Raw genomic sequence first — 23,916 nt, 5'->3', positions numbered from 1 at the left:
TTAGCTCGCGCAAGCCAGATAACGTTAGGAAAATCCGGCAGCAGAGCGCGCATATGAGCCAGACCAGAATCGTCCCTTGGACACAGTAATCCGTTCGAGCGTCCCGCTTCGTCTCAGATTCTAGGCCCACGCTTCTTCGCACGCGGTTCAAGGCAACAAAAGGGGCGAAACGTGCGTTCGATCAACACTGAATGGTATGAAGTGAAGTACATTTTTGGGGTGGGGAGTTGGGGGGGGTTTGAGTGGAGAGGAAGGGCGGTAAGACGGAGGCGACTCGCGCCATCCATCAGTAGAGCAGTTCGCGTATGAGTCACAACTCCTCGTCCTCCTCTTTGATCTGCGAAGGCTTGAGCATACCCGGCACGGTGGCCGCCTTCTCGCGCTCTTCCGCCGCCTTGCGCTGCGCCTCGGCCTCCTTGTCCTCGATAAACAAGTCCGCGTTGTCCGAAGCGCCCGTCTGGCCGCCGAACATCTCGCGCGACGTAATCAGGAAGTCACGCAGATGCAGCTTGTACGCGATGAGATCGCTCGAGTGCATGCAGAGGCCGTTGACAAAGTGCTCGACGTACTGCGCCTGCATGTGCGGGAATGCGTTGCGCAGCAGGTTCGACGTGTACTGTCGGATGAACAGCCGGTTGTTCATGTTGGGGTCTTGCTGCGTCGCAGCGTCCCACAGCGGGGCGGTGACGCGGTCCGTCTCGATGAGCTCAAAGATGCGTGCCAGCAGCACACACTGCGTCTTGAAGCCGCTCTTGTGGTCTGAGTCGGTCAGCACGAAAAAGATGTCCTGGATGATGTTGAGCAAGTACTGCTGGTAGAAGCCGTTGGCCACCTCGAGCGGCGAGCCCGAGATGTTGTTGAGCAGCTCGAGGCAGATGTTGAGACCTGTATCGGCAATGTCGCGCATCGTGTGCTTGATCGCCCAGATGATGCTGTCCATGGTCAGCTTGAACTTGGGTGGGGGGAGCTCGAGCAGCGCAGGGAAGCAGTACAGGTTGATGGCGCGCAGCAGCTTGAAGAAGCCGACGCGGTGCTCGGGAAACTCTGCAAAGTCTTGGTTGATCATGTTGAGCGTAGGCTCAAACACGGCATCGAGTACAGGTACAATTTTGTCCAGCAACAGTCCCTGCAGACGTGAGGTGATGGTGGCCATGACGTTGAGCACTTCGGCGTCCCTCGCGGCGGGCACGTTGCGATTGTAGTCGCCGAGGATAGCGTCGAGCAACGAGGGGATGAGGTTGCTGTTGACCGATTCGAGGTCTTCGGCGCGCTTGACATACGTCTCGACCAGACGCAGAATCTCCTTTTTGATGGTACGCAGGCCACGCACCATGGGCGTCTTGGTGGCGATGAGACCTTCGGCCTCGACCTTGGCGCTGATGAGGCCGCTGACGCTGCGGTAGAGCGCGAGCATGTCGAGGTAGATGCGGCCAATCTGTGGCAGGAAGAAGGTGCCGATCGAGTAGCAGGCCGAGACGTTGGTCTTGAGCACGTTGGACAAGATCTTGATGTTTTCGGGGCTGCCGAGCACGTCGACGTTGTTGTGCGCCTGCTGCATGAGGCTGTCCCAAGCGCTGTTGGGCAGCTCCATGAGCTTGGCGATGAGACGCTCCTGCGTGGGACGATTCGGCTGCGCTGCGATCATGTAGCCTACGGCCTCGTAGAACGTGTGCACTTGCAAGGGCGAGAGGTCAAGCGTGATGCGGTGCAAGTTGCGGAGGATCTCATCGATGAAAGGTTCCTGCTCGCCCGCCTGTTGGATGACAAAGTGGCGACGACACTTCTGCGCAATCTTGATGTACGTGTCGCACGCCATGTCCTGAACACCCTCGTGGCTCTCGTGCATGAACTCAAAGTTCTTGTTGACCACGGTCTTGAGGAACTTCCAGTGCGCTTTGAGGAATCGCGGATATTGGCCGACGATGTACATGATGTTGGAAGCGACGACGGCCTTGTTGTCCTTGCCTCGCTTCATCTCGCAAAGCCCGAGCAGATCCTTGATGACGGTGACGAGGAAGCGCTTCTCGGTCTCCTCGTTCATGGCGCCCGAGATGGAGCCGATGGCCCAGCAGAGGGTGTTGAGGTTGGCCCACGACCATTCGGAGCCGTCGACCTGCTTGGCGAGCTTTTCGGTCATGATGTTTTCGGTATCGAGCACGTCGAGATGGGTGAGGTAGACGAGCACCTCGCGCATGCTCTTGTAGAGCACGATGGTGTCGCTCTCCTTCATAAACTCGCGGACGATCTCGCCCTCGTCGTTTTCGACGATGAGCACCTCCTCGGGCTTGACCATGCGCTCGATCATGACGAGCCTCAAATTGGAGAGGATGTCGGTGTAGATGTTTTTGCGCAGATTGGCCGAGTTGGAATTGCTGACGCCGTTGCCCAAGTTGAGGCCGAGGAGCGGGTTCATGTCGGCGATGGGCTGAGACTGCTGCTCCTCGTAGAGCTCGCTGACGAGCTTGGACCAGTACTCGAGGCAGATCTTGAAGACCTCTCGTTCGGGCACTTGGGAGACCTTGATGAGGTACATGTGTGCGTTGAGGAGGACGTCGTTGTTGTCCGGGTTCTCTACGAGCTTGAGGTGGGTGGTGAGGAAGTTAGAGAGGAAGAGCGCGAGATTGAGCACGAGTTCCTGCTCCGAGTCGGAGCTGGTCTCGTAGGCGGCGGCGATGTTGGTGGCGGGAGGGATCATGCGGTTGACCGAGGTCATGACCATATTGAAGAGGACGACAAACTTGGGGTCGTACTCTGCGCCGACGTTCAGATTGGCAATCTCGGAGAGACACTTGAGGGTGACGTTGCGGAATTCGGGCACCTCGAGGAAGCGGCCGATGAGGTTGTCGATGACGTTGGTCTCGAAGATGTAGCCGAGGGGGATCCAGTTGAGGAAGCGGAGCATGGTGCCGAGGGTGGCCTTGATGAGGCTGGGCTTTTGCGCCTTTTCGAGCACCTCGGAGCAGAGCTGGAAAACCTCACCAAACTCGCCGCACATCTGGTTCTTTAGCGATTTGGTCTTGGAGGTGGTCATCTGCTCGGCCGAGTAGTCAAAGATCTCTTCAGAGAGTAGGCGGAGGATGGCCATGTTGTTTTCACAGATGGAGAGCGAGCCCTTGGAGGAGGAGACGATTTCAGGGATGAACGAGGGCCAGTTGTGCGGCCACTCCTGCTTGAGGATCTGAATGAGCGTGGTGTTGAGCTTGCCGAGGTAGGTCTTTTCGCGCTTGAGGCTGGCTTCATCAGACGAGTGCTGAATGATCATCTCGACAATGAAGTTGCGGATGCCCTGCTGCTGGTCCTCGGGGAGCACTTTCCACCGTGTCGAGATGAGCTTGTCGAGGATCTGGAGCGAGATGTATTTGGTCTGTGGCGACGAGCTCTGCTGAAGAATGGCGGGGACGCGCTGCCAGGCATCGGGATGCTCCTGGAACTGGGCGAGGGTCTGCTGGGCCATCCTCTGATCCTGACCGGCGCCGGTGTACATGGCGGCGACGACACGGTCCAGAAGACCAATGTCGAGGTCTTTGTCAAAATCCAGGATGCCCTCCATCGTGATGTGCGGTGAAGAGAAGGGTGAGGATCGATTGCGAGATTTGACGATGCGTCAAGGGCGGGGCAGTGGCAGAGAAGCCTGCAGCGTCCAGAGGTGATCTGCGGCGTTGACAGCGGCGGCCGAGGCGATACGCACGTCCAAGCTAGGGGTGGATGCGTTGCAGTTGGTGCAAGGTCACCGACGATCCAGCACGTGCAGAATGGTGCCGCTTTGATTCTCCCGCCGGATGAGGGAGTAGCGTGGACGCAATCGTAAGGGTGCCAATGAATGCGACTGTGGCGTTCGATGAGGCAAGCTGAGCTACGGAAAGGTTGCTGCAACAGCAGACTGAGCGCGACGACGCCTTTGTTTGATTGTCAGGAGCACCAACAGCAGATGCGATCTATGCTACTGTCGATGGAAGGCGTGATGCTTGCTGGAATGAGGAGACCAAGATGATGTCGTGGATGGTGATGAAGGTGGGAATGGGAGTGGAGGATGATTGCGCGAAATTGGGTTGAGCAGCCAGACGATGGATGCGCCAGTCAGCCAGGAAAACAGACAGTGATTCATGGACCGAGCGAAAAGAAACACACAGACAGACACAGACACGCACGCACAGCTCCAATCTCTCTTTTGAGCTGCTCTCGGTGATTATTATTTGGGGTGGTGCCCTCCAACAGAATCCAAAGACTGTGTGTTGCAAGCGGAAATATTTTCTCGCGCTTTCTACACTCAGCTCACCGCGATCTCATTTTTCGCTTCAACAGCAGCATCGCGCAACCAGCCTGCCTCTTCGGAAGCTCAGTCTGTGCTATTGTACGTACAATTTCATTCCAAAGTCGTCTCTGCCACAGGCCACCGATTTTCGACGAAGACGTGAACGAAATTTCGATCTCACATCTTGAAAGCAGATTTATGGTTGTTAGGCCCTGTGGGGATGACAGTCAAGTTCCTTATTTTTTATTTAAATTGCGAGGTCGACGAATCAGCGAGGCCGGACAATGAGAACGTGCGCACGTGCAGGGCCTTTCTGCAGCTGCTTCTTCCCAAGGCGACCAACAGCTCATCATCCCCTTGCACACGGAGAAGCTGTGGTCTGACAAACCTTGCGCTCGGCTGTCAGAGTCGATGACGACCAGCATCGCCTGGTCCTCGACACAGTAGCGTAATCCGAAGCAGCTCAATTGGTTCCAGTCCTAAGCAAAGGAGTGCGAGGCAGATACTGGTCAAGCAAGTCCGGCGTTGGACCCTGCGGTTTCTATTTGATTTTGGGCCGGTTCGGTGCGAAAGTTATCTTGCGCTTTTCTCATTTCTGTCGGCGCCGCTCCGATTCGCGAAAGCCCTTCATTCAAAGCGAGTGACAGAGGAGAGAAGGCTAGAAGGAAAGCAAGCTAACATGGCAGCAGCAGCAAGCCGAGACAGTCTTCTCAAAGCTGGTGGTGCTGGGGGAAACAATCAGCTGTCTTCAAATACAGCCGCCATGGCCGCGCCCTGTGCGCTGCTCGCTCTGCATTTGCACTTGCACTTGCACTTGCACTTGCACTTGCACTTACTTGCGCTTGCAGGACCTGTCAAATCCAGTCTGCGTCCGTGCTCTGCCTTCCCTCTGAATCACTTGGGTGCCTCTTCCCGAATCTTCTTCTCTCGCCTCTTCCACATCTCGACCTTTCTGCCGTACTGCCATCGTCGGTCGTCGTACCCCAGCCTTTCAACCCAGCCTACGACTCGCACTAGGCATCGATTCTTGACAGCACCTCACCGCATCTTCCGCCAAAACCTTTTCGCCTCCATTCGTCATGAACCTCTAAGCAGAAGGCCCTTCGCTGCCACTTTGCCTGCCTCGCTGCCTTTGCACGCCACCGACTCTTGCTTCCTCGACCGTCGGCCCGCTGGCTACGCTGCGCTGCACAAGGCTGAGCCCTGCGACCTTTCTTCGTAAGCATCCTCCGGCTGCTCTTTCGTCGCTTCGCTCTTCAAGATGAAGTTCGGCAAGTACATTCTCAGCCAGCAAATCTCTGGCTGGGGTGCCTACTACCTCGACTACAAGTTCCTCAAAAAGATCATCAACTCGCTCGAAAAGGGTCGTCTTGCCGATGCTGCCCTTTTCGCCACCGGAGTACGTCCCGAGTACAACGCCAACGGTCAATCCACCGTCTCGCCTCAACCGCAGATCCTCCCGCACATCGAAGGCTCGGACGAACTCCAGATTCACAAAGCTGCCTTCTTCTTCAAGCTGGAACGCGAGCTCGAAAAGATCAACAACTTTTACCTCCAAAAGGAAGCCGAACTCAAGTCGCGCTTGCAGACCCTCATCGACAAGAAGCGCATCATCTTCGAATCGCGCAATTCTTCCAAGCTCTCCAAGGAATCGCCCTCCTACGTCGCCCTCTACGAAGGCTTTCGCTACTTCGAGAAGGATCTCAGCAAGCTCCAGCAATTTATCGAGATCAACGCTACCGGATTCCGCAAGATCCTCAAAAAGTGGGACAAACGCTCCAAGTCGCAGACCAAAGAGCTCTACCTCGCTCGTCAAGTCGAAGTTCAGCCTTGCTTCAACCTCAAGTTTATCGCCGAGCTCAGCGATATTGCCGCTGCCAACCTTCTCGAGCTCGAAAACCTCTCGCATGGGCGCTCGCTCAACGAGACTCTCGGCGCCAATGGCGCCAGCCTTTCTTCCGAAACCCGCCTCGACTTTGCCGCCGCCCAAAGTCAGGACTTTGATGCGCTGGCCGATCTCGAGGCCAACCTGGCCGAGGCAGTCAAAGCGGGACGTGTCGTCCCTGCCACCGAGATGATCCGCATCGCAGCTCAGAATGAAGACGCCACCAGCGTCTCGCGTATCGTTTGGCGGGCTCTGCTAGAAGCTCCTCACGACGCGGTGCGCGCTGCGCTCCAGCACAAGCTCGCCGACTACCAGTTTGTTGACGATATCAGCTCCCGCACCTGCCTTCACGAATCGTCCATGGCCGGCAAGCTCTTTCTCGTTCAGTCGTGCATCGAAAATGGCGTTGAGGTCGCTCAACAGGACATCTACGGCCGCACGGCGCTTTCGTACGCCGCTATGGCGGGACACACTGACGTCTGCCAATACCTCCTCTCGCTTCCCTCCATCTCGGCAGCAACCTACGATATCGACGGCTTTTCTCCACTCATTTTGGCGGTCATGAACGGCCGCACCGACGCTGTGCGCATCCTGCTCGACCACGGCGCCAGCGTCGAGCCACGCGATGCCACTGACTTGATGCCGCTGTGTCTCGCCAGCTCTGGTGGACACGCCGAGATCGTCAAGCTCCTCTTGCAAAAGGGCGCCAAGATCGTTTCCAACGCTGAAGGTCTGTATCCGCAGGCGCTTGCAGCCCGCGCTGGCCACGCTGAGTGTGTTCGTTTGCTCGTGGAGTCGGGCGGCGATCCGAATGCGCCTGAGAAGGGAACGCTGTGGACTCCCACCTTCTTCGCTGCTGAGAGCGGTCACGTCGACTGCCTCAAGGTGCTGCTCGATGCCGGCTGCGACGTTAACATTGTCGACGAAAAGGATCGCACTGCTGCCTTCTATGCGGCGTGGAACGGCAAGATCGCCTGCTTGCTCTTGTTACTCCAGGCCGCACAACAGAGGCCGCCGGAGCGACGGCTGTCGAAAGCGTCAGCTGCGAAAGCCAACGCTACTAGCGACGCCGTAGACGACCTAGACCTGGAGATCGATGGCATCCCCGACTTGTCGCTGCCGCCGCCCATTATCCCCTTCCGCACGTACGGCCACAACTACCTCGACAAACGCGTGCTCGTCTCCGTGTCGCTCACCAACAACTCGGTCAAGCTGTACAAGCATCAGGACCCCAATCGCCCGGAGCAGTTTTCGACGTCGTCGCTCAAACTTGTCATGACGTCGCGTCCGGACGCCTCGGCCACCGCGATTCCGCACAACGTGGTGTTACCGCTCGCTGACGAGCGCGAGGTGTTCTCATTCCAGGTCAATAGCCTCGAGAGCTTTTCCATTGAGTGGGAGCTCATGCCCACATTTGGCTCCAAGGTGATCGGCAAAGCCGTTGCGTTGCCGAGCTCATTCGAGGGGATGACGGATCGCAAGCGGTTCGTGCTGCCGCTTCAGGATGTTTATTTGAAAGTGGTGGGAGAGGTGTCGTTCGAGCTCGACTTTGTCAAACCGTTTGATAGTGTCCAGCTCGAGATCGGCGGCCGGGTGGAAACGTACTGGAAGAGCATGTTACCTGGTGTTGCGGCTGCTTCGGCTGTGGGGCCCACACGAATGACGCCCAACAGCGGCGTCAGCGGTATCGGGGGCTCGCTGAGCAGCGTATCAGCAGCTGCGGCGGCGATTTCGACACCAGCAGGGGCGGACAAGGGTGCCGCCGGAGGCTCTGGCGGGATCGGCGCGAGTGGAACACCGTCGGTCGGCGCGGCTGGGGCAGCGTCTACCACTGGCGCACAACCTACGCTGGTCACTGGATCGTCGCTCGCGGGTGAATACCTGCGTGTGGTGGTGCAGGTGACGAAGGATGCACGGGCAATAGTATGGTCGGCCCCATTCATCCCTTTGCCCGGTCTGCAGGTGTATGTCGGCAGCGTCAAGGCGGACGAGCTGCTGTCGCTGGCCACACAGACGGGTCACTCGCTCGATTGGACCGCCGAACAAGCGGCAAAAGCCTCTTGGGCCGACTGGCAGCGTGCTCTGCAAACGTGCGTTATGACGCTGGACAAGCTGCTGTCGCTCCTGCCTGTGTCGGTGGGGATCGATATCGACGTCATGTACCCGTCGACTGCCGAAGTGCGCGCAAATCCGGACATGCCCAAGATGGAGGTGAACCAATTCGTCGATACGATCCTGCACACGGTGTACGCTGCAGGCACGAGCAATCGCGAACAGAGCCGCAAGATCTTGTTTTCTTCCAGATCGCCCACGGTCTGCACGGCGCTCAACTGGAAGCAGCCCAACTACGCTGTCTTTTTCGCGTCGTTCTGTGGCATCGACGGTGTGGCTAGTCGCGAACGCGGCGAGTTGCTGCCCTCGGTCCGACACGAGACGGACCCGCGTCGCGAGAGCATTTCGGAGGCCGTGCGGTTTGCGAAGAGCAACAATCTGTTGGGTATCATGGTCGATGTGGCTCTCCTGAACCACGTGCCGCACCTGGTGGAGAGCGTCAAGGCGTCTGGACTCTTGCTGATCACAATAGGCAAGTTCAAGAAGAGCCTGGCGTCAATAGCGAATGACGAGCAGCTGGTGGATGATGTGGACGGCGAGGTTGATCAGGGGATTGTGGTTTGTAAGAGCTAGGTGTGGTTCGTGATAATGTCATGTTGTATTGTTTTGAGAACAGTGGCGTACGAGGCTTGGTGTGTGCAGGCAAAGATGGCTAGGTACGAACGAAGATGCACAGACGGCGTCAGGGAGTCAGCATAAGGGCAAACTGGGAGTAGAAGTGCGATGTGAGAGGAGGTATATAGTACAAAAAGAGCGCGGTGATCGAAGGACGGTCTGAGACGATGCAGTGGCTGCTCGAGCAAGTCGTGACTTGGATCGCAGTCAAGCAAAAGAAAACCTTCGATATGTCTATCGCCTGCGCTTGGCCTTACCGCCGTTCTTGCTCTTGTGCGCATCAAACAAACTGTTGCCGCCGCTGTTCTTGAACGGCTTCAAGCCCTTACTCTTGCGGTACGTCTCTCTTCTGGAACTGCGAGGACCCGAGGTAGAGACCTTGACCTGCGCCGCCTCCCCGTCCGTCTTCTCCTCCTCTTCCCCATCCTTCATCACTTCTTCTGCGTCATCTCCATCCTTGGAAGCGGACTCGACAGGCACCTTGTCGCGCTTCAAGCCAGCGGCAAGACGCGTAGATAGCGCATTGACTCGCGCTGCCTCGGCGACGGCGTAGTCGCTCTTGGGGTTGGTTCGCTTCTGGTTGCGCGCCTTGAGCTTGCTGCTCGAACGAAGAGATTTGGCCATCTTTGCGGGTTTGTGTTGATGCGATGCGGGTTAGGTGTGTGTATGTGTGAAATATACCTCAGGGACGATCCTTGAAGCGACTGAATGGAGCGTGGCGTGGTATGTTCAGCGCCGAATGTTGAAGCTTGGCCGAGGAAGACGAGGATCTCGGTGTCTTGGTCCAATTCAGTGAAGCGTGGACGCTGCGGTGGTGGTTTGTATGAGCTAAGACCAGATTGTCAAGATATCGACTGGCCAGGAAGGTGGAAAGACAAACAGGAAGAGGACCCTTTTGAGGTTTAGGAATTTTTTCCCAGCCGCAGACTGAAATTTCCACGCACGTTCTTCGGATACCGGCACACACCCGATTTTACCCCGAATCGGGCAAGAAGCAGATTGCGGACAGTAACAGCGAAGCCGGCTCACATGACAACTTTCTGTCGACGAGCCAACGCTCGACGTCGGCGGACAGGGAGGCTGCTACGAAGTAGCAGGCTAGGAGGCGCATAGGCCTGCCCAGCTCGCACTGCCGTGTTCACGTCGAGTCAGCACCACTGCATCGGACACCAATCACCCTCTCCTCATCTTGCGATGCTCCGCCGAAACCTCGTCTATTCGACGCCTCGGCCAAGCGGCCAACCCATGCATTCCAAAGGCAATCTAAGTCGGCGATTCCGATAAGGCGACGGAAGAAGCCGAATATGCCCTTGAGGTGCGATCATTAGCAGAGGGGCTGAAGAACTGAGAGACAGTCGAGACCGTGCGTGCTCCCCACACACAGGACTGTCCCGCGTCTGCTTGGCAGCTAGAGGCAATCCGCAGGAAATTGCAGTCAGAACCCTGCTTTTTGTCAACTTTTTCTAGCTGACATTCTAGACCAGCCCCACAATTCCTTGTATTTTTTTTTCTTTGCTTTTGGTTTTAAATATTTACCACAGAAAACTCCCAGGTTGGTTGGCCCGGCACCACCGGCTCGCTTTCAAACTTCAAACAAAGAACCTTAACCGAAGTGCTCTTCCTGTCGCTTGCTCGCTCGCTCGTCTAGCAAGCACCTTCACCGTTTCGTTCCAATCCTGATCTTTGTTCATCACTTTCTTCTTCAACCCTCTTCTCATCGCCATCAAAGCCCCAAATTTCGATTGCTTAACAATTCTTCACCCCGGACACGGATGCCCGACACGGAAGCATAGTCATAGTTGGGCAAAACAGCACGGCTAAGCTCTTCGCCGTTCTCTCCTCTTGTCCATCACCGAGCGATTTGGATCGCTGTGCGCCAACTACCTTTCGCGTCTATTCACGAGCAGGCATTGGCACCACCACCGCTGCTACCACCATTATCGCAGGAGGCTGATCCGTCGACCACACTTCCACAGCCGCCCACACCGCTCTTGGCTGGGTCTGAGATCGTCTGCGGCGATCACCAGCACCGGGCTGAGCCTTGCCTTGCGCGGGCGCAGCTCAGCACAACCCTCGCCTTCACACCAGCCTAGATCACTTTGTGTGATCGACCGCAGCTCAAAATGAGGGAGACAAAGCTTCACATCCCCATGACCACCGCCACAGGCGAGACGATTGGCATTGTCGGCGTCTTAGCGCAGATCGCACTCCCGCCTCACAACCCACAAGAGCACGAGCCGCATCCCATCTACACCTCGCGTTCCACCACAGCGCCCATCCCACCTCTTTCGTCCTCTCGCTATGGACACAGACCCGACATCAGCAATGACCCTTCCTCCTCCAGAAGCAGCCTCGTCGAGGACGATCCAGCCACCATGCAGCGTCTCCGCCACAAGGATCAAGCGTTCAAACGACGAGGATACCCCATCTACCCGATTGACAAGCGAGACACACGCGGGCTCAAGATTGCCATCATCCTCCACGGGGTGTTGGCGCATAAGGACCAGATCTACCACAAGCAGCTCGCGCGTGCTCTGCCCGTCGACTCATTCCGCTTTGATTTCCGCGCCAACGGCGAGACGCCCGGAACGTGGTCCATGGGCAACTTGGCTGATGATGTGGAAGACCTCGTCGCGGTAGTCAACTACCTGAGGATCAAGTTGGAGTATACGGTGGAAATCATCATTGGACACAGTCGAGGCGGCTTGGACGGGTTTGCATGGTTTGCGAAACACTGTCCGGATGCGATGCCGCCTTCGTTGCGCGTGCCGTTCTTTGTCGGGTTGAGTGCGCGCTTCAACATGGCCAACATCCACGAGCGTGATCCGATGTACCTCTCGGCATTTGCGAAAGAGGGCTTCTTCCGGTGGCAGGCACGCGTCGCGGGCCAGGACAAGGAGTTGCACGTCTACCCGGACCAGGTGGAGCAGTTTGCCGCCTGGCCGACACGCGAGATAGCCCTGGCCTTTCCGTACAACACCGACGTTTTGCTCATCCACGGCACGGCGGACAAGTCGGTTCCTGCGTCCGACGTTGCTTCGTACAGCAACATTCTCAGTGGGGTGCACAGACGGCCGGGCAGCTGTTCGGTCAAGCTCATTGATCATGCAGACCATCTGTTCCGTGGGTTTTACCCGCAGGTCGTCGAGGCGATCGTCGAATGGTTAGCCGAAAGGTCAGAGTTGACCAAGATGGGGTTAAGTGCGGCGGCGATTCGAGATAGGGAGACTCTGGGACTAGCGAGATTCAACCCGACGCACTTCAACCAGGGGCGCACGGCGGGGCCTCATATATGGGACAACAACCTCGCGAGCGGCGCGAAAGGCGCAGCTGTGACAGCGGGGAACGGCGGGCCGACGCAGGCGGCGGTAGCAGGTGCGCCGTGGTTGGACAGCAGCCGCGCGGGGAGAGGTGGAGAGCCGGCAGCCGGAGCACCGGTGACATCGCCGTTTCAGCGGTACGTCGCTGCGTCGGTCGGGGGCACTGCACTGCAACCGCCAGCGTCGTCGAGAGTGGAGGCGCAGAAGGAGGGGGAACAGCAGGCGGTGAAGCTTGTAAAGGCGGAAGGCGAGGAGGATGCAGCGTCTATGGCCAAGAAAGTTGCTGCCAATCCGTACATGTCTTCACCCATCGCTCAGTCGAAGATTGGCGCTGGTGCCACGACGGCTGCCTCGTGGCAAGCGTGGCCGATTTCGGCCCCGGTGCCGCCGGCATCACCAGATACGTCAACATCGGACAAGGTTGCTACGTCAACAACAGCAAAGACAGCTTCGACGGACCAGAACACCTCCACAGCAGCACCCATTTCCTTTCAAAGAGCCAAGCCGCGCCTATAACCGTGTCCACCCTTGGGCCTCCCTCTGTTCATCCAACACTTCGCATTCTGCATGTCTTCCCTTTCACACCTACACGCGCACACTTTTGTTCTCTCTTTCGCATCATGGGTCTTTTTCGCGCAAGAATTCTAATCATGTCACCGTCCCCTTTCGACGAGTCGGTGTGACGAGCACGTGGAACGTTGAGGTCAGTCGGTGTCGGCGTCGGAAGAGTCCGTGATGGTGATGCTCGAGATGCGCGGTTTGCGCGGAGGGATCGATCGCGTTAGCGAGGTGCCCAACGGCAGCGTTGCTGGCGTTGCTGCGTCGTCGTCGTCGGAGGAGGAGGAGGAGGGTTCGGCAAGTGCGCGTTGACTCGGAGACCCAATTGTTACTGAGCCTGCTCGCGTGGTGGCCGACGACCTTGTGTGCGAGCTCTTCTTAGGCGACTTGTGGGGTCGGCTGTCGCTCTCCGACACGCTGGGTGGGGTACAGGCGCGCGTGTGTATGCTTGCAGAAGTACGGCGAGTGACAAAGGCGCCTAGGAACTCGATGCTCGAGTCAAGGTCGTCGGGGTCGGCATCGGAGGCAGCAAGTACGGGTTGCGACAGTGAAGTCTGGCGGTCGAGACGTCTCCGTGTGTCTGTGGTTTCGCTCGCCACCGAGCTGGCAGCATCGCTTTGGGCAACGGGGACAGATTCGGTCCGCCGCAGCCCTCTCGGCAGACCGCTTGGCACGCGCAGCTGTCTCGGCGTGCGCGGTACAGCCGCCACGCTACTCCCCGCTGTCGGCGGCAAGCTAGCCGCACCTGCAGCCGTCAGTGTACCTTTGAGCGTCGTCTTCGGCTTCTGCGCCAACGACGCCTTTGTGGAAGGCTTGACAAACGATGTCAGCGTCATCTGATTCGTCCTAGGTTTCGCGTTCACTTTCTTGGCCTCTTTCGCCCGTGTGGCGGCCGCTTTCCTCTCGAGTCCGGTCAAGAAGGCCGCGAGGGGACTTGCTCCGCTCGCGCTCAGTCGGAGAAGCGGCTCAGGAATCCACATCAACAATGGTGCGTCCGGCGCCGGCCTGCTGACTGCGGCATTCCTTCTTCCACCTCCTTCTTCCTCGTCGTCCACAGGAACATCCGTATCGGTCTCATCTTCTTGCGCCGCCCGTCTGGCTGCCATCTCGGCGTCCAAGTTGGTGTCAATACCGAGGTCGGCAGCTTTGGCGAATTCCTCCATCGAGATAAGGGCGCGGTAGTCAAGAAACGGGTCTAGCGCGGCGTGTCTGCGTTGCATCTTTATGGCGAGGATTTCGATCGAGCTTGCCGATGACTGCCGCAGTGGCTGGCGATTGGTTTCACGCGCTGTGCTGACCGGAGTGGGATTGGAACCGATGGCAGCCTTAGCGAAAAAGTCGGTGATGCGGGTGGCGTTTGGACTCTCGTGCAGTGGTCGCTGTTTCTTTTGCGTGGCAGCGACAACCGCAGCTTCTGGTGTTGTGTCGGCCTCTCCGCCAGCATTGCGCGTCGAAGCTGACGTCGACCCTTCCACGTCAAGACCCAGCATTTGCCGGCGGACCGCCTTGCTGGCAGGACTCTCCACGAGCGCAGCCCAAGGGCCCTGGACAGCTCCATCGTTGTGCTCGAGCACCTCCTGTCTAAGTCGTCGCACCACCACACCAGGTCCAAGAATCGTCCGAAACTTGGCGAGGATGGCGCCCTTGGACCAGTTGAAGTAGATCTGGCAGAATCGCGCAAGTTGGGTCAGATTCGGCTCGGCGATCCTGCTGCGGATCAAAATCATTTCAGCTGAGCCCTGGCTTTGAGAGGTGAGCGGGTAGACGTAGTACGCGAGCACTTTTCGAGATTCTTGCGTCGACAGAAAGCTCTCTTCAATGCTAGAGGCGAGCTTTTGCCTACGCGACGGAAGGAGTCCGCGCTTGTTGGTGCGAAGCTCTTGACGCACGTCCTCCAGCCATGTTGTGAGAAATCGTGCGAAGGTCGCACTCGACTGGTGCACAGATGCTTGGTCGGGATAGGAGGTTTTAAACGCCTCGATCAACGTCTTGCCAAACCCTCCTCGGGCAAGCGCAAGCGCAATCTTGACACCGCACTGCAGCAAGCCCGTTGTGTCATAGTCACCACCGGACATCAATGCGATCAAAATGAGACCATCGCGATCGATGCCCAAGCTGGACAAGCTCGAAAGATCGCTGGCTCTGTACAAGGTGATGAGATGGTCGCGGTCGGATCCAGAAAGCTGGAGCCGCAATGCGGAAGCAGCCGCAGCTGGATCCTGCGTCGAAGGCGGGGCATCGTCAAAGACGTCACTGCTGGTAGACGTTGTCCTGCTGAGCACCTTTGTACCCGAAAGGTTCTTGCCCCAGTTCCGCACGAGCACCTGGGTACCAAAGAGCAGTGCATCCGAGTCGTCGGTCAGCACAGCGTCCACGAACCCCGCCAGATTGAGGTAGGCTAGCTCCGCCTCGGCCTCGCCCGGCGCGCGCTGCCATTGGTAGCCGAACGCCTCGATGAGCTGAGTGAACGGCTTTTCGATCGCGTGCTGCCTGCCCTTGACTTGCTTGCCTCTCTTCCAGGTCGGCCTGCTCGGTCCGTCGAATATGAAAAGCGGTAGGACGGGCAAGCTAAGTAGCTTTGCTAGGCGGTAGAACAGCAGTCTCAAGGATGGGTTGGCACCTCCCGAGCTCTGATGAGCATGGTACAACCACAGGGAGGCGTCTATGCCGAGCCTGAGTCCTCGAAGCTCGTTGTGGTTGTCGGCGAATGCGGTGAGGCAGTACGAGGGTAGTGTGGTTGTCTGGGCCACGGAAGCCAGCTCGGCCCAGAGCCCGGGGATACCCATCACGTCATGCTTCGGGGGTCTTGCTTGAAGAAGAGAGTTGGCACTAGCAGTCCAATGCCAACACAAGCATTTGCTATCTTTGAAGCCCAGTCGCTAGGGCAAGTCGATATCGATGTGGATAGACAGTGGGTGGGAGTGCGGAACGCTTGGTGGAAAGCTCCTTTTCGAAGTGTTGTTTACCAAACGCGTACTAAGAAAAGATGGCGAAGAAAGTCGCACCATAAAAAAAAGGAAGGGCTTGGACCCTGACCGGCTTGACGCAAAGATGCAAGCGAGGCAGCCCCGGATTTTACTTCCGTTTGAGCTCGCCGCGATCCGCGCCCACTGACCGCACGTCTTCTCGTCTACCTGTCTCATCGTGGCGGTATCGTGTCATCTCCCAAGATACGCAGTGACTAGGTCAAGATGTCCGCAGTCGGTTCCAATGAAGGCTCGCACGAGCGACCCGACCAGAAATCGGAGTCCAAGCACGACGTGCTGCTTCCTTTGCAAGGCCCCATCCGGCCGCGTCGCGTCCATCTGATGCGCTTCACTGAAGCGACACACGAGGGCTCTGTCCTTGCCTATCTAGGCATCCCTTTCGCTCAAGCACCGACCGGTCTACGTCGCTGGCAAGTACCTCAAGGCCCTCTACCGGGCTGGTCGATGACTAGGGCGTCGAAATGGCAGTCGGACCCATATCAGGACTTCGCTGCCATGGAGGGTGTGTATCGTGGGCGCAAGGGCGCCAAGACCGCCATCCCACGGAGCGAGGATTGCCTCTATCTCAACGCCTGGGTGCCAAAAACAGGCGGCACCTCTGCCGGTCAGGGGAAACGACCGGTGCTGGTGTGGATCTACGGCGGTGCCTTTTCTGTAGGCAACTGCTCTCGACCCCTCCACGATGGATCGAGACTGGCGCACGAGAGTGGTTGCATTGTGGTCTCGCTCACCTATCGAGTCGGGGCGATGGGATTCCTGGGAGCACGGTCCATGACGCAGAAGGCGACTGGTGACTGGCCTCTCGTGACGCTCGCGTCGCTGCAGAACAAGCCTGAGAGCAGCCAAGCTGTGGGAATGGGCGCAGGCAACTGGGGTCTATGGGATCTGATCAGTGGTCTTCTCTGGGTGCAACACTCGATCTCTGCTTTTGGTGGAGATCGCGACAATGTCACCGTGTTTGGCGAAAGCGCAGGCAGCATCGCGATTCACTACCTTTTGCTATCCCCCGTCACTCCCGAAGGGCTTTTCCACAAAGCCATTCTGCAGAGCGGAGTGATGGCCACACTTTTGCCGCGAACAACGCAGGCAGCGCAAGCTACATTTGACCTGCTCGTGCGGTCTCTGTGTCCGTACCATCTGGAAGGCGACGAAGCGGCGCAGCTCGAGTATCTGCGTACTAAAGTCAGCGCCGAAGCAATCGCCTCTTGCCTCCGAGCTTTGGTGGGGAAACGACCGCGATCCGAGTACACGCCGATGCTATCAGATCGCCAACGTTTGCCTCGAGCACGTGAAGATCTGCAAGGCGAGGTAATTGGCGTGACGGATCAGTGGGGGCCAGTATGGGACGGCGTTTTGGTCGATCCGGACTTTGTCGAGCGCGCACTTGGACCTCTGCCGCCCAAAAATCAGCTTCGCAACGGTCGAAGCGGTGTAGTGGTGGGGATGTGTGCGGACGAAGGCACGATGTTCAACTTCTTGATCGCGACAACGCAGTCGCTCGCAGCGCATCAGGAGCTGTTCGATGCTTCCCTGTCGTCTGATCTGGGTCGTATGTATGGCTTCGACGCCCGTGCGCTGGCAACGACCAAGACTAGCGGTCGGGAGAAGGCATTGCGAGACCAAGAGGCGTTTTACACCTGCGCCACCTATACCGGAGACGCGCAGTTCACCGCCCCCATTCTAGATTACATGGCTATGCAAAGCGATCGCTCCGCCGGTGCAGCTGATCAAGCCGAGCGCGTTGATGTATATGCCTACCTCTTGGCGCATCGACCGTCATCGGCGATACTCGAGGCGCTGACGGTGTTGCCAGAGATGACCGAAGAGTGGGCCGCCTTCCATACGCTCGATATACCGTTCGTGTTCGGGCTGGCCAGTTCGTCTGAATCAGACGGGCATGCATTTGTTTCTGACATCGCCCAGTATGGTGTCGACCCAGTCGAGGATGACAGCCTAGCTGCAGCGTGCAAATCGTCTGCTCCGAGTCGGTCAAAGTCGACGGGGATGACCGATCAAGAAAAGCAGCTGAGCCTGTTCATGATGAGAACATGGACGGCGGTGGCAAGACTCTCGACTGGAGGTGTTGGTGGCGGTGAAAAGGTGAGATTACCCGACGGATCGACCTGGCGTCCGTTGGCCTCCAAATCCGAACAAGCTGGATTCGACCGCATCCAGGTTCTGGCATTTGGCGAAGCTCCTCAAGCACCGGCGAAGGTGGCAACAGCAAGTTCAGAGCAGCCTATTCGCGTGTGGCAGACTGAGCTCTCGCAGCATGCCTTTGCAAAGCAGCCGCAGCAGAGGAGCAGCGTCTGCGGCGTGGGCCGCTTAGAGGACCGCATTCGCTTCTGGATGCATGAGCCAATCACGGGCACTTGCTCCTCGTCGACAGGTGACGACGCACGGGATGGCGGGCTTCGGATATGCCGATACCTTCAAAATTATTATGGCTTTCTGTCCACGCCTTCTCGCTTCCTGCCTTGGTCGCGAGGATGAGCATCTTGCTTCGAGATCACCCGTAACGACCGGAACGACAGCGTGACTTTCTGGGCCAATGTAGACTGGTTTGCGATCTCACAGAGATGGCGATGGCAATCGAGATATCCGCGGGATTGAGCTTCCTGTTTCGGCGCGCGATGCCGTTGACGGAAAGTGGAGGAAAAAGCTTGCTTTCAAAGCATCGTCATCCCTTCCTCACATTCAACACATACAGTACTTGTGCGTCACCCATTCGCTCTGAAACTTGGTATGCACTTGAGCAAGTTGCTTTGAATGTGGCTAGTGAGGAAGTCTTCTCCTCAAGCATGGCGAGTCGACAGCATCCGATGGCGTTGCTGCACTGAAAAGGTGAGTTGGAGCCGAAGAAAAATCAAGATCAGGCACGCTGCAGGGTTCCCAGCTGATTGTGCAGCGGCCGCCCTTTCGCTCACCATTTCCCGGCTGGATTACAAATCGACGACCTCATGGCCGCTCTCCCACGATCGCAGCAGCTGCCCCAAGCGCACTTCTCCGCTTCCTCTCGCCCCGCTCTCCACTTTTCCATGGCGGTGCGCTGCTGCTCATCACTATGACCAGCGTCTTGGCTGAGCCGGGCTTGTCTCTGCGGCAGCCGGTCCTCGCTTGCATCGAGAGTCCAACGTGCGCAACCTGAGCCTGTCGTCTTGCGCGCTTTCTTTGCCTGCGTTGATGGTGACCTCAGCAGGGGTGTCCAAGCTTATATAGACGGTTGGCCTCCTCACCCCTTCTCGTGCTCCTCTCGTCGCTACGTACCCGTATGCACATCTGACCACCATCATCTCTACGCGAAAATGAGAATCGCAGCTCTTTCTTCGGCCTTCGCCGTTTCGCTCTATGCAGTAGGTGTACACGCAGCTCCTGCGCTTGATACGGACCAGCTCGTCTACCAGTCAACAGCTTCCTCAGGCCTTGAGGCTCTAACGTTTGGGCTCTCGTCCAAGCTGTCTTCCGTCTTCAGCAATGCGCTTTCGCATCTCCCCAGCCCCGTCGCCGCCATTGAAGGCGAGGGTAGGACCATCTGGGACGTCATCAACGATTCGGACGAGTTTTCGCAGCTCGCCCACGTCCTCAATTACTCTTCCGATGCCACCAAAGACATCCTGAAGAAGAAGCAGGGCCTCACGCTCTTTGCTCCTCTCAACTGGCACCACCAACGTGACGGCGGCGACAAGGAAGCCTTCCAGGCCTTGTCCTTTGGCCCCGCTTCCCTCCAGGAATGGAACAACATTCAGAAGCAGATCGCCGACTACGAGCGCGATTACTGTGTCCGTGCTCGTCACCACAAGGATAAGGGTGGCAAAGACGATGACGATGACGACGAGAAGAAGCGTCGTCGCGAGTTTCTCCGCCACCTCATCGATGCTACCGCTCTCTACCACCTGGTCCGCTCCGATACAGTTCTCGACGCCAAGGCGATTGCCGATAATTCGAGTGTTGCTACCTGGCTCAACACAGGAAAGTCGCACTCCTCCAACAATGGCACCGACTGGCGAGTACGAACGGGCAAGAGTCTCCTGCCTCTACCCGCCGTCTACCTCAACTTCTACTCTCGCGTTGTCAAGCCCGACATCCGTACCAAGAACGGCCTCATCCATGGCATCAAGTATCCGCTCTTTCTGCCGCCCGATGTGCTCCAGAGCCTCTTCTTCGGCCAGACCACCTTCTCCACCACCACCTCGGCACTGCAAAAGGTGCACGCGGCCAAGTACTTGACGTACCGCCCGAGACACTCTCATTACAGCCACCACGGCGGTCGCGGCGGCAAGCACGCTCCTGGCTCGATCGATGCCTGGCACCACAAATCCAACGGCAGCACATTTGCTGGTGTTTCTGCCGAGACCGTGTTCGTGCCCACCAACCTGGCCTGGTCGCGTCTGCCCTTTGCCTTCCGTGCCTACCTCTTCTCTCCATGGGGCTACCACCTTCTGCAGAAGATCCTGATGCTCCACTCGCTGCCCTCGGACATCGTTTACGCTGACTTTGTCCACCACGTACCGCACTCGGGCAAGGCTGTTCGCGAAGCTGTGCACACCACCACTGACGAGTTTGGACACGCCAACAAGACTTCGTATACGTTTGACACGGTTCTGCCCGCGATCGACGGCAAGAAGGGCGAGTTTGAGACGCTCGACGTTGATGTGTACAGATACTACTTGCTGCCTAGGCAGAAGGGACCGCTGCAGACCAGGATTGTGGTGCAGAACGTTTCGGTCATTCTGCAGGACATCCCCGCCTCGAATGGGGTCTGGCACTCTGTGCCATTCCTGCTGAAGCCAAAGGGTCATCCTCACAAGGGTGTGTGGGCTGAGGTCGCTGCTGCGGCCGAAGAGGCTGGATTCGGAATGGTCGATTTGAACGCCGAAGCTCAAGCTAACCTGTGGTAAGCAGCGAGAATCGGGCCCTACTCTATTCTTGACCCCATGCTCGCAGTCGCAGAGTCGTCTTTCACGACCTCATCTGTTGCTATCTTGGAATCTATCATGCTGTTCTCGTTTGATCCTGTCTCGACCGCAGAGCAATCGGGTCTTGTGCATTGCTCCGGCGTTTGTGCCTTGGTCATGAATGGCGCCTCGTATCTCACGGTGCCTTACAGAGTTCTACGGGCAAGGCTACCCGACGTTGCAACACTTGACAGCTGTCGGACAAGCAAGTAAAGCAGGGAGATCTCCGTTTGACAGCCGAAGTGTTGATCCGGCCGGAACACCAACAGGCGAACGGATCCAGTTGTGTAGGCAAAGGCAGTCACGCCATACCTGGAAGGCTCTTCGCCATTTGGGGCGCCTCCGCGTGGGGTGAAGGCAAATGCAAAGCAAAGCTTGGCAGAGACCAGCAGGCCAGCTCATTGGTCAACGATGCAATGTATCGAGGTCTTTGTTCTGTCGGCGCTTTGTACGGCCTATTTGCTTTTCTCCTTTTCATCTCTCTCGTCGCTGGCGAGTGGGCGAAGCAAACAAATGCTTTTTGTCTATGTTCCACACATGACCATGTCTGACACCTGTGAACAAGCAAACATACAGCACAGAGTTCGGCCGTGCTTCCGAGGCGGCTTCGAACGAAGACCGATGCAATCGACCCAATCGACCCAATCGACAGCTTTCGATGCACGATGTGACGAATTGCAAGAATGGGCCATACGCTCGCTGATTGAGATCGGAAATGTAGCTCGAATGCAGAGTCCACTAGACGGATAAGCTTGCAGCAGGACATGGCGAGTTGTCGGCGCGTAATTTCAGGCTCACCGTATCCCATACGGACAATCACACCGCCTCGCCTTTGTAACGGGCAAGGCCGATCGGTCCACCCGACGGCCGAGTCGAAGCTTTCGGTCGTTGCCGATGTCGCCCTGGTCGAGAACTGCAGAAGCGAACACTGAATCGTCTGGCGGGCAGAGAAAGATCTTAAATTTAAGAAGAATTGAAAGTTTAGGCTAGATATGGTCATGGTCGAGTCATCCTAAAATGCACGTTTACATGTGACCTGCCCTCCCAATCTACGGCCGACGGGGAACTGGCAGACAACCAGGCACGCGAGCAAGGCACACCCACAGCGGATCCAGCTCTCCATTTTGCCTCGTTCCATTTGCAGAATTGTTCGTCAGTGAAACTCCAAGAGCTCCCATCACCTCTTTTCATCTCTTCGGAAGAGCGTGATGCGTGGTGATGGCCAGGACCGCAACATGACTGACCGATGCGGGTGTGGTGGACCTGTAAAGGCAGGAAGCAGAGGAGATCGTGGGTACGCATGAATGATCCAGTGCATATGACTCGACCTTCTCAGAAGCTAGAAAAGGGCTCCCACATGCCTTGTCGCCTCTGCTCCGATTTCGGCTCCTGGTTCCTGGCTGCCGCAAAAACGACGCAGCGTCGCACAAACATTAGGAGACGCGTCGGCTTTGATGCCATGGCGGCTCCGTGGACACATACCATCGTGGGAAGCTCGGCACCAACCTCGGTGGCGAGCAACGGCTGTGAGAAGGGGGTGCTTCTTCTTTAGTTATGTCCGACTTTTGAGATCCCCCTGTAGGAGAAACGTGGCCTGATGCCGACGTGGAAGCAACACGTACGACACCCGTTCGAGATCACTGTCCCCCCTCTCTGTTCACGATGGCGCCGCCTTGCCTAGCATGACCGTGTGCTTATCTGCAAGAGGATAGCTGCTTCGGCGACACTCTCTCCGGCGTGGAAGGTCCGCAGAGCATATTCACGGCTGTGCTAGGCATGAACAGACACCCGCAAGGAGCCACGCCATCCGAGTCGGTTGGTATGGCCACCGCACGCATTTCCAGCTTTACTCCTCCTCGGCGTTGCGCAACGTGGTGCCTGAATTCGAAAGGCTCTCCCTCCCTTCCTCCCGCCGGGTCATCCCCGCCTCCTTCCCACTCCATATCTGCTAGCATCGACGCGGCCCTCCGCTTCTCGTCTCGTTTGTGCCCTCGCCCTTGCTAAGCGATATCATCCCGGGAAGAGCATCGCGCAAAACCTGCAGCTCAACTCCGGAAGCTTCACATGGAGAGAATGGGTCCGGCGGGTATTCCATTGCAGACGGGACGGTTGTGTGTGTGTGTGTGTGTGTCGAGCAGGGCGCTCCAAAAAAAAAAAGAGAAAAAGAAGGTCTAGCTAACCCGACGCAAAAACAATTGTTCTTCTTCTGCCGCTCTTTTCCCCGGGAAGAATGGTGGCTTGCGATGCTCGCGGGCCTTGCGTCTCCCTCCTCTCCTCGGTTGGGCGTTTCGATCTTGCGTTTGCTGCTGCCCGCCGTACTCGTCAATGGTTGAATTGTACATTGGCCTTCAAACTTATCTATGCTACCATGGCAGAGAACCTAGCACGGAGACTTCTTCGTATATCGACTGTTCAGCATTGTTTCGACTCTTCTGAGCCTGATTGTGAGAATGAGAATGGAGGGACGAGCTGGAAAGAAAGAAAAGATTTTTTTAATGCCTACAATTGTGAGTGTGAGAAGGCATGCCCACGCTGTCTGGTCCTTTCAGTTCGACCGAGCTCACATTCCCGGTCGTCCCACCACTGTGTCGCACCTGCAGCTCGCATCCCTCCCGCCCCCCTTCTCACAAATTTAAGCCACGAACCCAATCACCCTCGATTTTCGGAGCATTTCAGCGGTCATCGCTGGCCCATCTGGAAACCACGACGTCGGCATTTCGCCTGTCTCCAACCTGCCTGTCTTTTCTTCTGGTCGATCTTTCGTTGTTGACTGTCCGGCGAAACCACAGTATCCGTCCATCCGTTTCACATCGATCGACTGCTCTTTCGCCTGATCCCTTACTCTGTCCTTTGCAAACGGCTTGACACTGCTCATCTTCCTTGTTTGCTCGGCTCTGCTTCCCGTTTCTGTCAGCTCGCTCGAATCTGCCTGCTTGCTGCCGTCTACTGCCCGCCTCTTTAAAAAGCAAGCCTTCTCAAGCCGTTGCTATCGACCCATCCCCCCAACTTTCCCGTTCCCTTCACACAACCAACCAACACCATCTCAATCCATCTTCACATTGAAGACCCTTGACTCCATACGGAAATCTAGCTCAATCGTCTATACGGATTTCCGTTGTTCTCTCCCACTATCTAAAGCATCGCCCCGAGCGATCCCACTATTTCCTACAGCTGCTTTCTCACCACTGACCACGTAGCTGGCCCACCATGTTCTTCTAAACGGTCTCCCCGT

The 23,916-nt window shown here is 57.2% G+C and overlaps 7 protein-coding genes across 7 annotated transcripts; 4 read left to right on the top strand and 3 right to left on the bottom strand.

Annotated features, from left to right (window-relative positions):
* Positions 1-310: 310 nt before the first annotated feature.
* Positions 311-3,550, bottom strand: EX895_001821 (uncharacterized protein; the record flags this gene model as incomplete). Its single annotated transcript, XM_029882420.1, has 1 exon — positions 311-3,550. One exon carries the CDS (start codon positions 3,548-3,550, stop codon positions 311-313), a length of 3,240 nt encoding a protein of 1,079 aa, XP_029741275.1.
* Positions 3,551-5,513: 1,963 nt separating this feature from the next.
* Positions 5,514-8,822, top strand: EX895_001820 (uncharacterized protein; the record flags this gene model as incomplete). Its single annotated transcript, XM_029882419.1, has 1 exon — positions 5,514-8,822. The coding sequence occupies one exon, from the start codon at positions 5,514-5,516 to the stop codon at positions 8,820-8,822; it is 3,309 nt and encodes a 1,102-aa protein (XP_029741274.1).
* Positions 8,823-9,098: 276 nt separating this feature from the next.
* On the bottom strand, positions 9,099-9,488 carry EX895_001819 (uncharacterized protein; the record flags this gene model as incomplete). The annotated part of the gene is made up of 1 exon (XM_029882418.1): positions 9,099-9,488. The coding sequence occupies one exon, from the start codon at positions 9,486-9,488 to the stop codon at positions 9,099-9,101; it is 390 nt and encodes a 129-aa protein (XP_029741273.1).
* Positions 9,489-10,987: 1,499 nt separating this feature from the next.
* Positions 10,988-12,700, top strand: EX895_001818 (uncharacterized protein; the record flags this gene model as incomplete). The annotated part of the gene is made up of 1 exon (XM_029882417.1): positions 10,988-12,700. The coding sequence occupies one exon, from the start codon at positions 10,988-10,990 to the stop codon at positions 12,698-12,700; it is 1,713 nt and encodes a 570-aa protein (XP_029741272.1).
* Positions 12,701-12,888: 188 nt separating this feature from the next.
* Positions 12,889-15,528, bottom strand: EX895_001817 (uncharacterized protein; the record flags this gene model as incomplete). The annotated part of the gene is made up of 1 exon (XM_029882416.1): positions 12,889-15,528. One exon carries the CDS (start codon positions 15,526-15,528, stop codon positions 12,889-12,891), a length of 2,640 nt encoding a protein of 879 aa, XP_029741271.1.
* Positions 15,529-15,933: 405 nt separating this feature from the next.
* Positions 15,934-18,222, top strand: EX895_001816 (uncharacterized protein; the record flags this gene model as incomplete). The annotated part of the gene is made up of 1 exon (XM_029882415.1): positions 15,934-18,222. The coding sequence occupies one exon, from the start codon at positions 15,934-15,936 to the stop codon at positions 18,220-18,222; it is 2,289 nt and encodes a 762-aa protein (XP_029741270.1).
* An 812-nt stretch (positions 18,223-19,034) lies between these two features.
* On the top strand, positions 19,035-20,627 carry EX895_001815 (uncharacterized protein; the record flags this gene model as incomplete). The annotated part of the gene is made up of 1 exon (XM_029882414.1): positions 19,035-20,627. The coding sequence occupies one exon, from the start codon at positions 19,035-19,037 to the stop codon at positions 20,625-20,627; it is 1,593 nt and encodes a 530-aa protein (XP_029741269.1).
* Positions 20,628-23,916: the final 3,289 nt, after the last annotated feature.

The sequence above is a fragment of the Sporisorium graminicola genome, chromosome SGRAM_12, assembly GCF_005498985.1.
Source record: "Sporisorium graminicola strain CBS 10092 chromosome SGRAM_12, whole genome shotgun sequence".
In the NCBI taxonomy this organism is placed as follows: domain Eukaryota; kingdom Fungi; phylum Basidiomycota; class Ustilaginomycetes; order Ustilaginales; family Ustilaginaceae; genus Sporisorium; species Sporisorium graminicola.
This window is presented reverse-complemented; position numbering and strand designations above follow the sequence as displayed.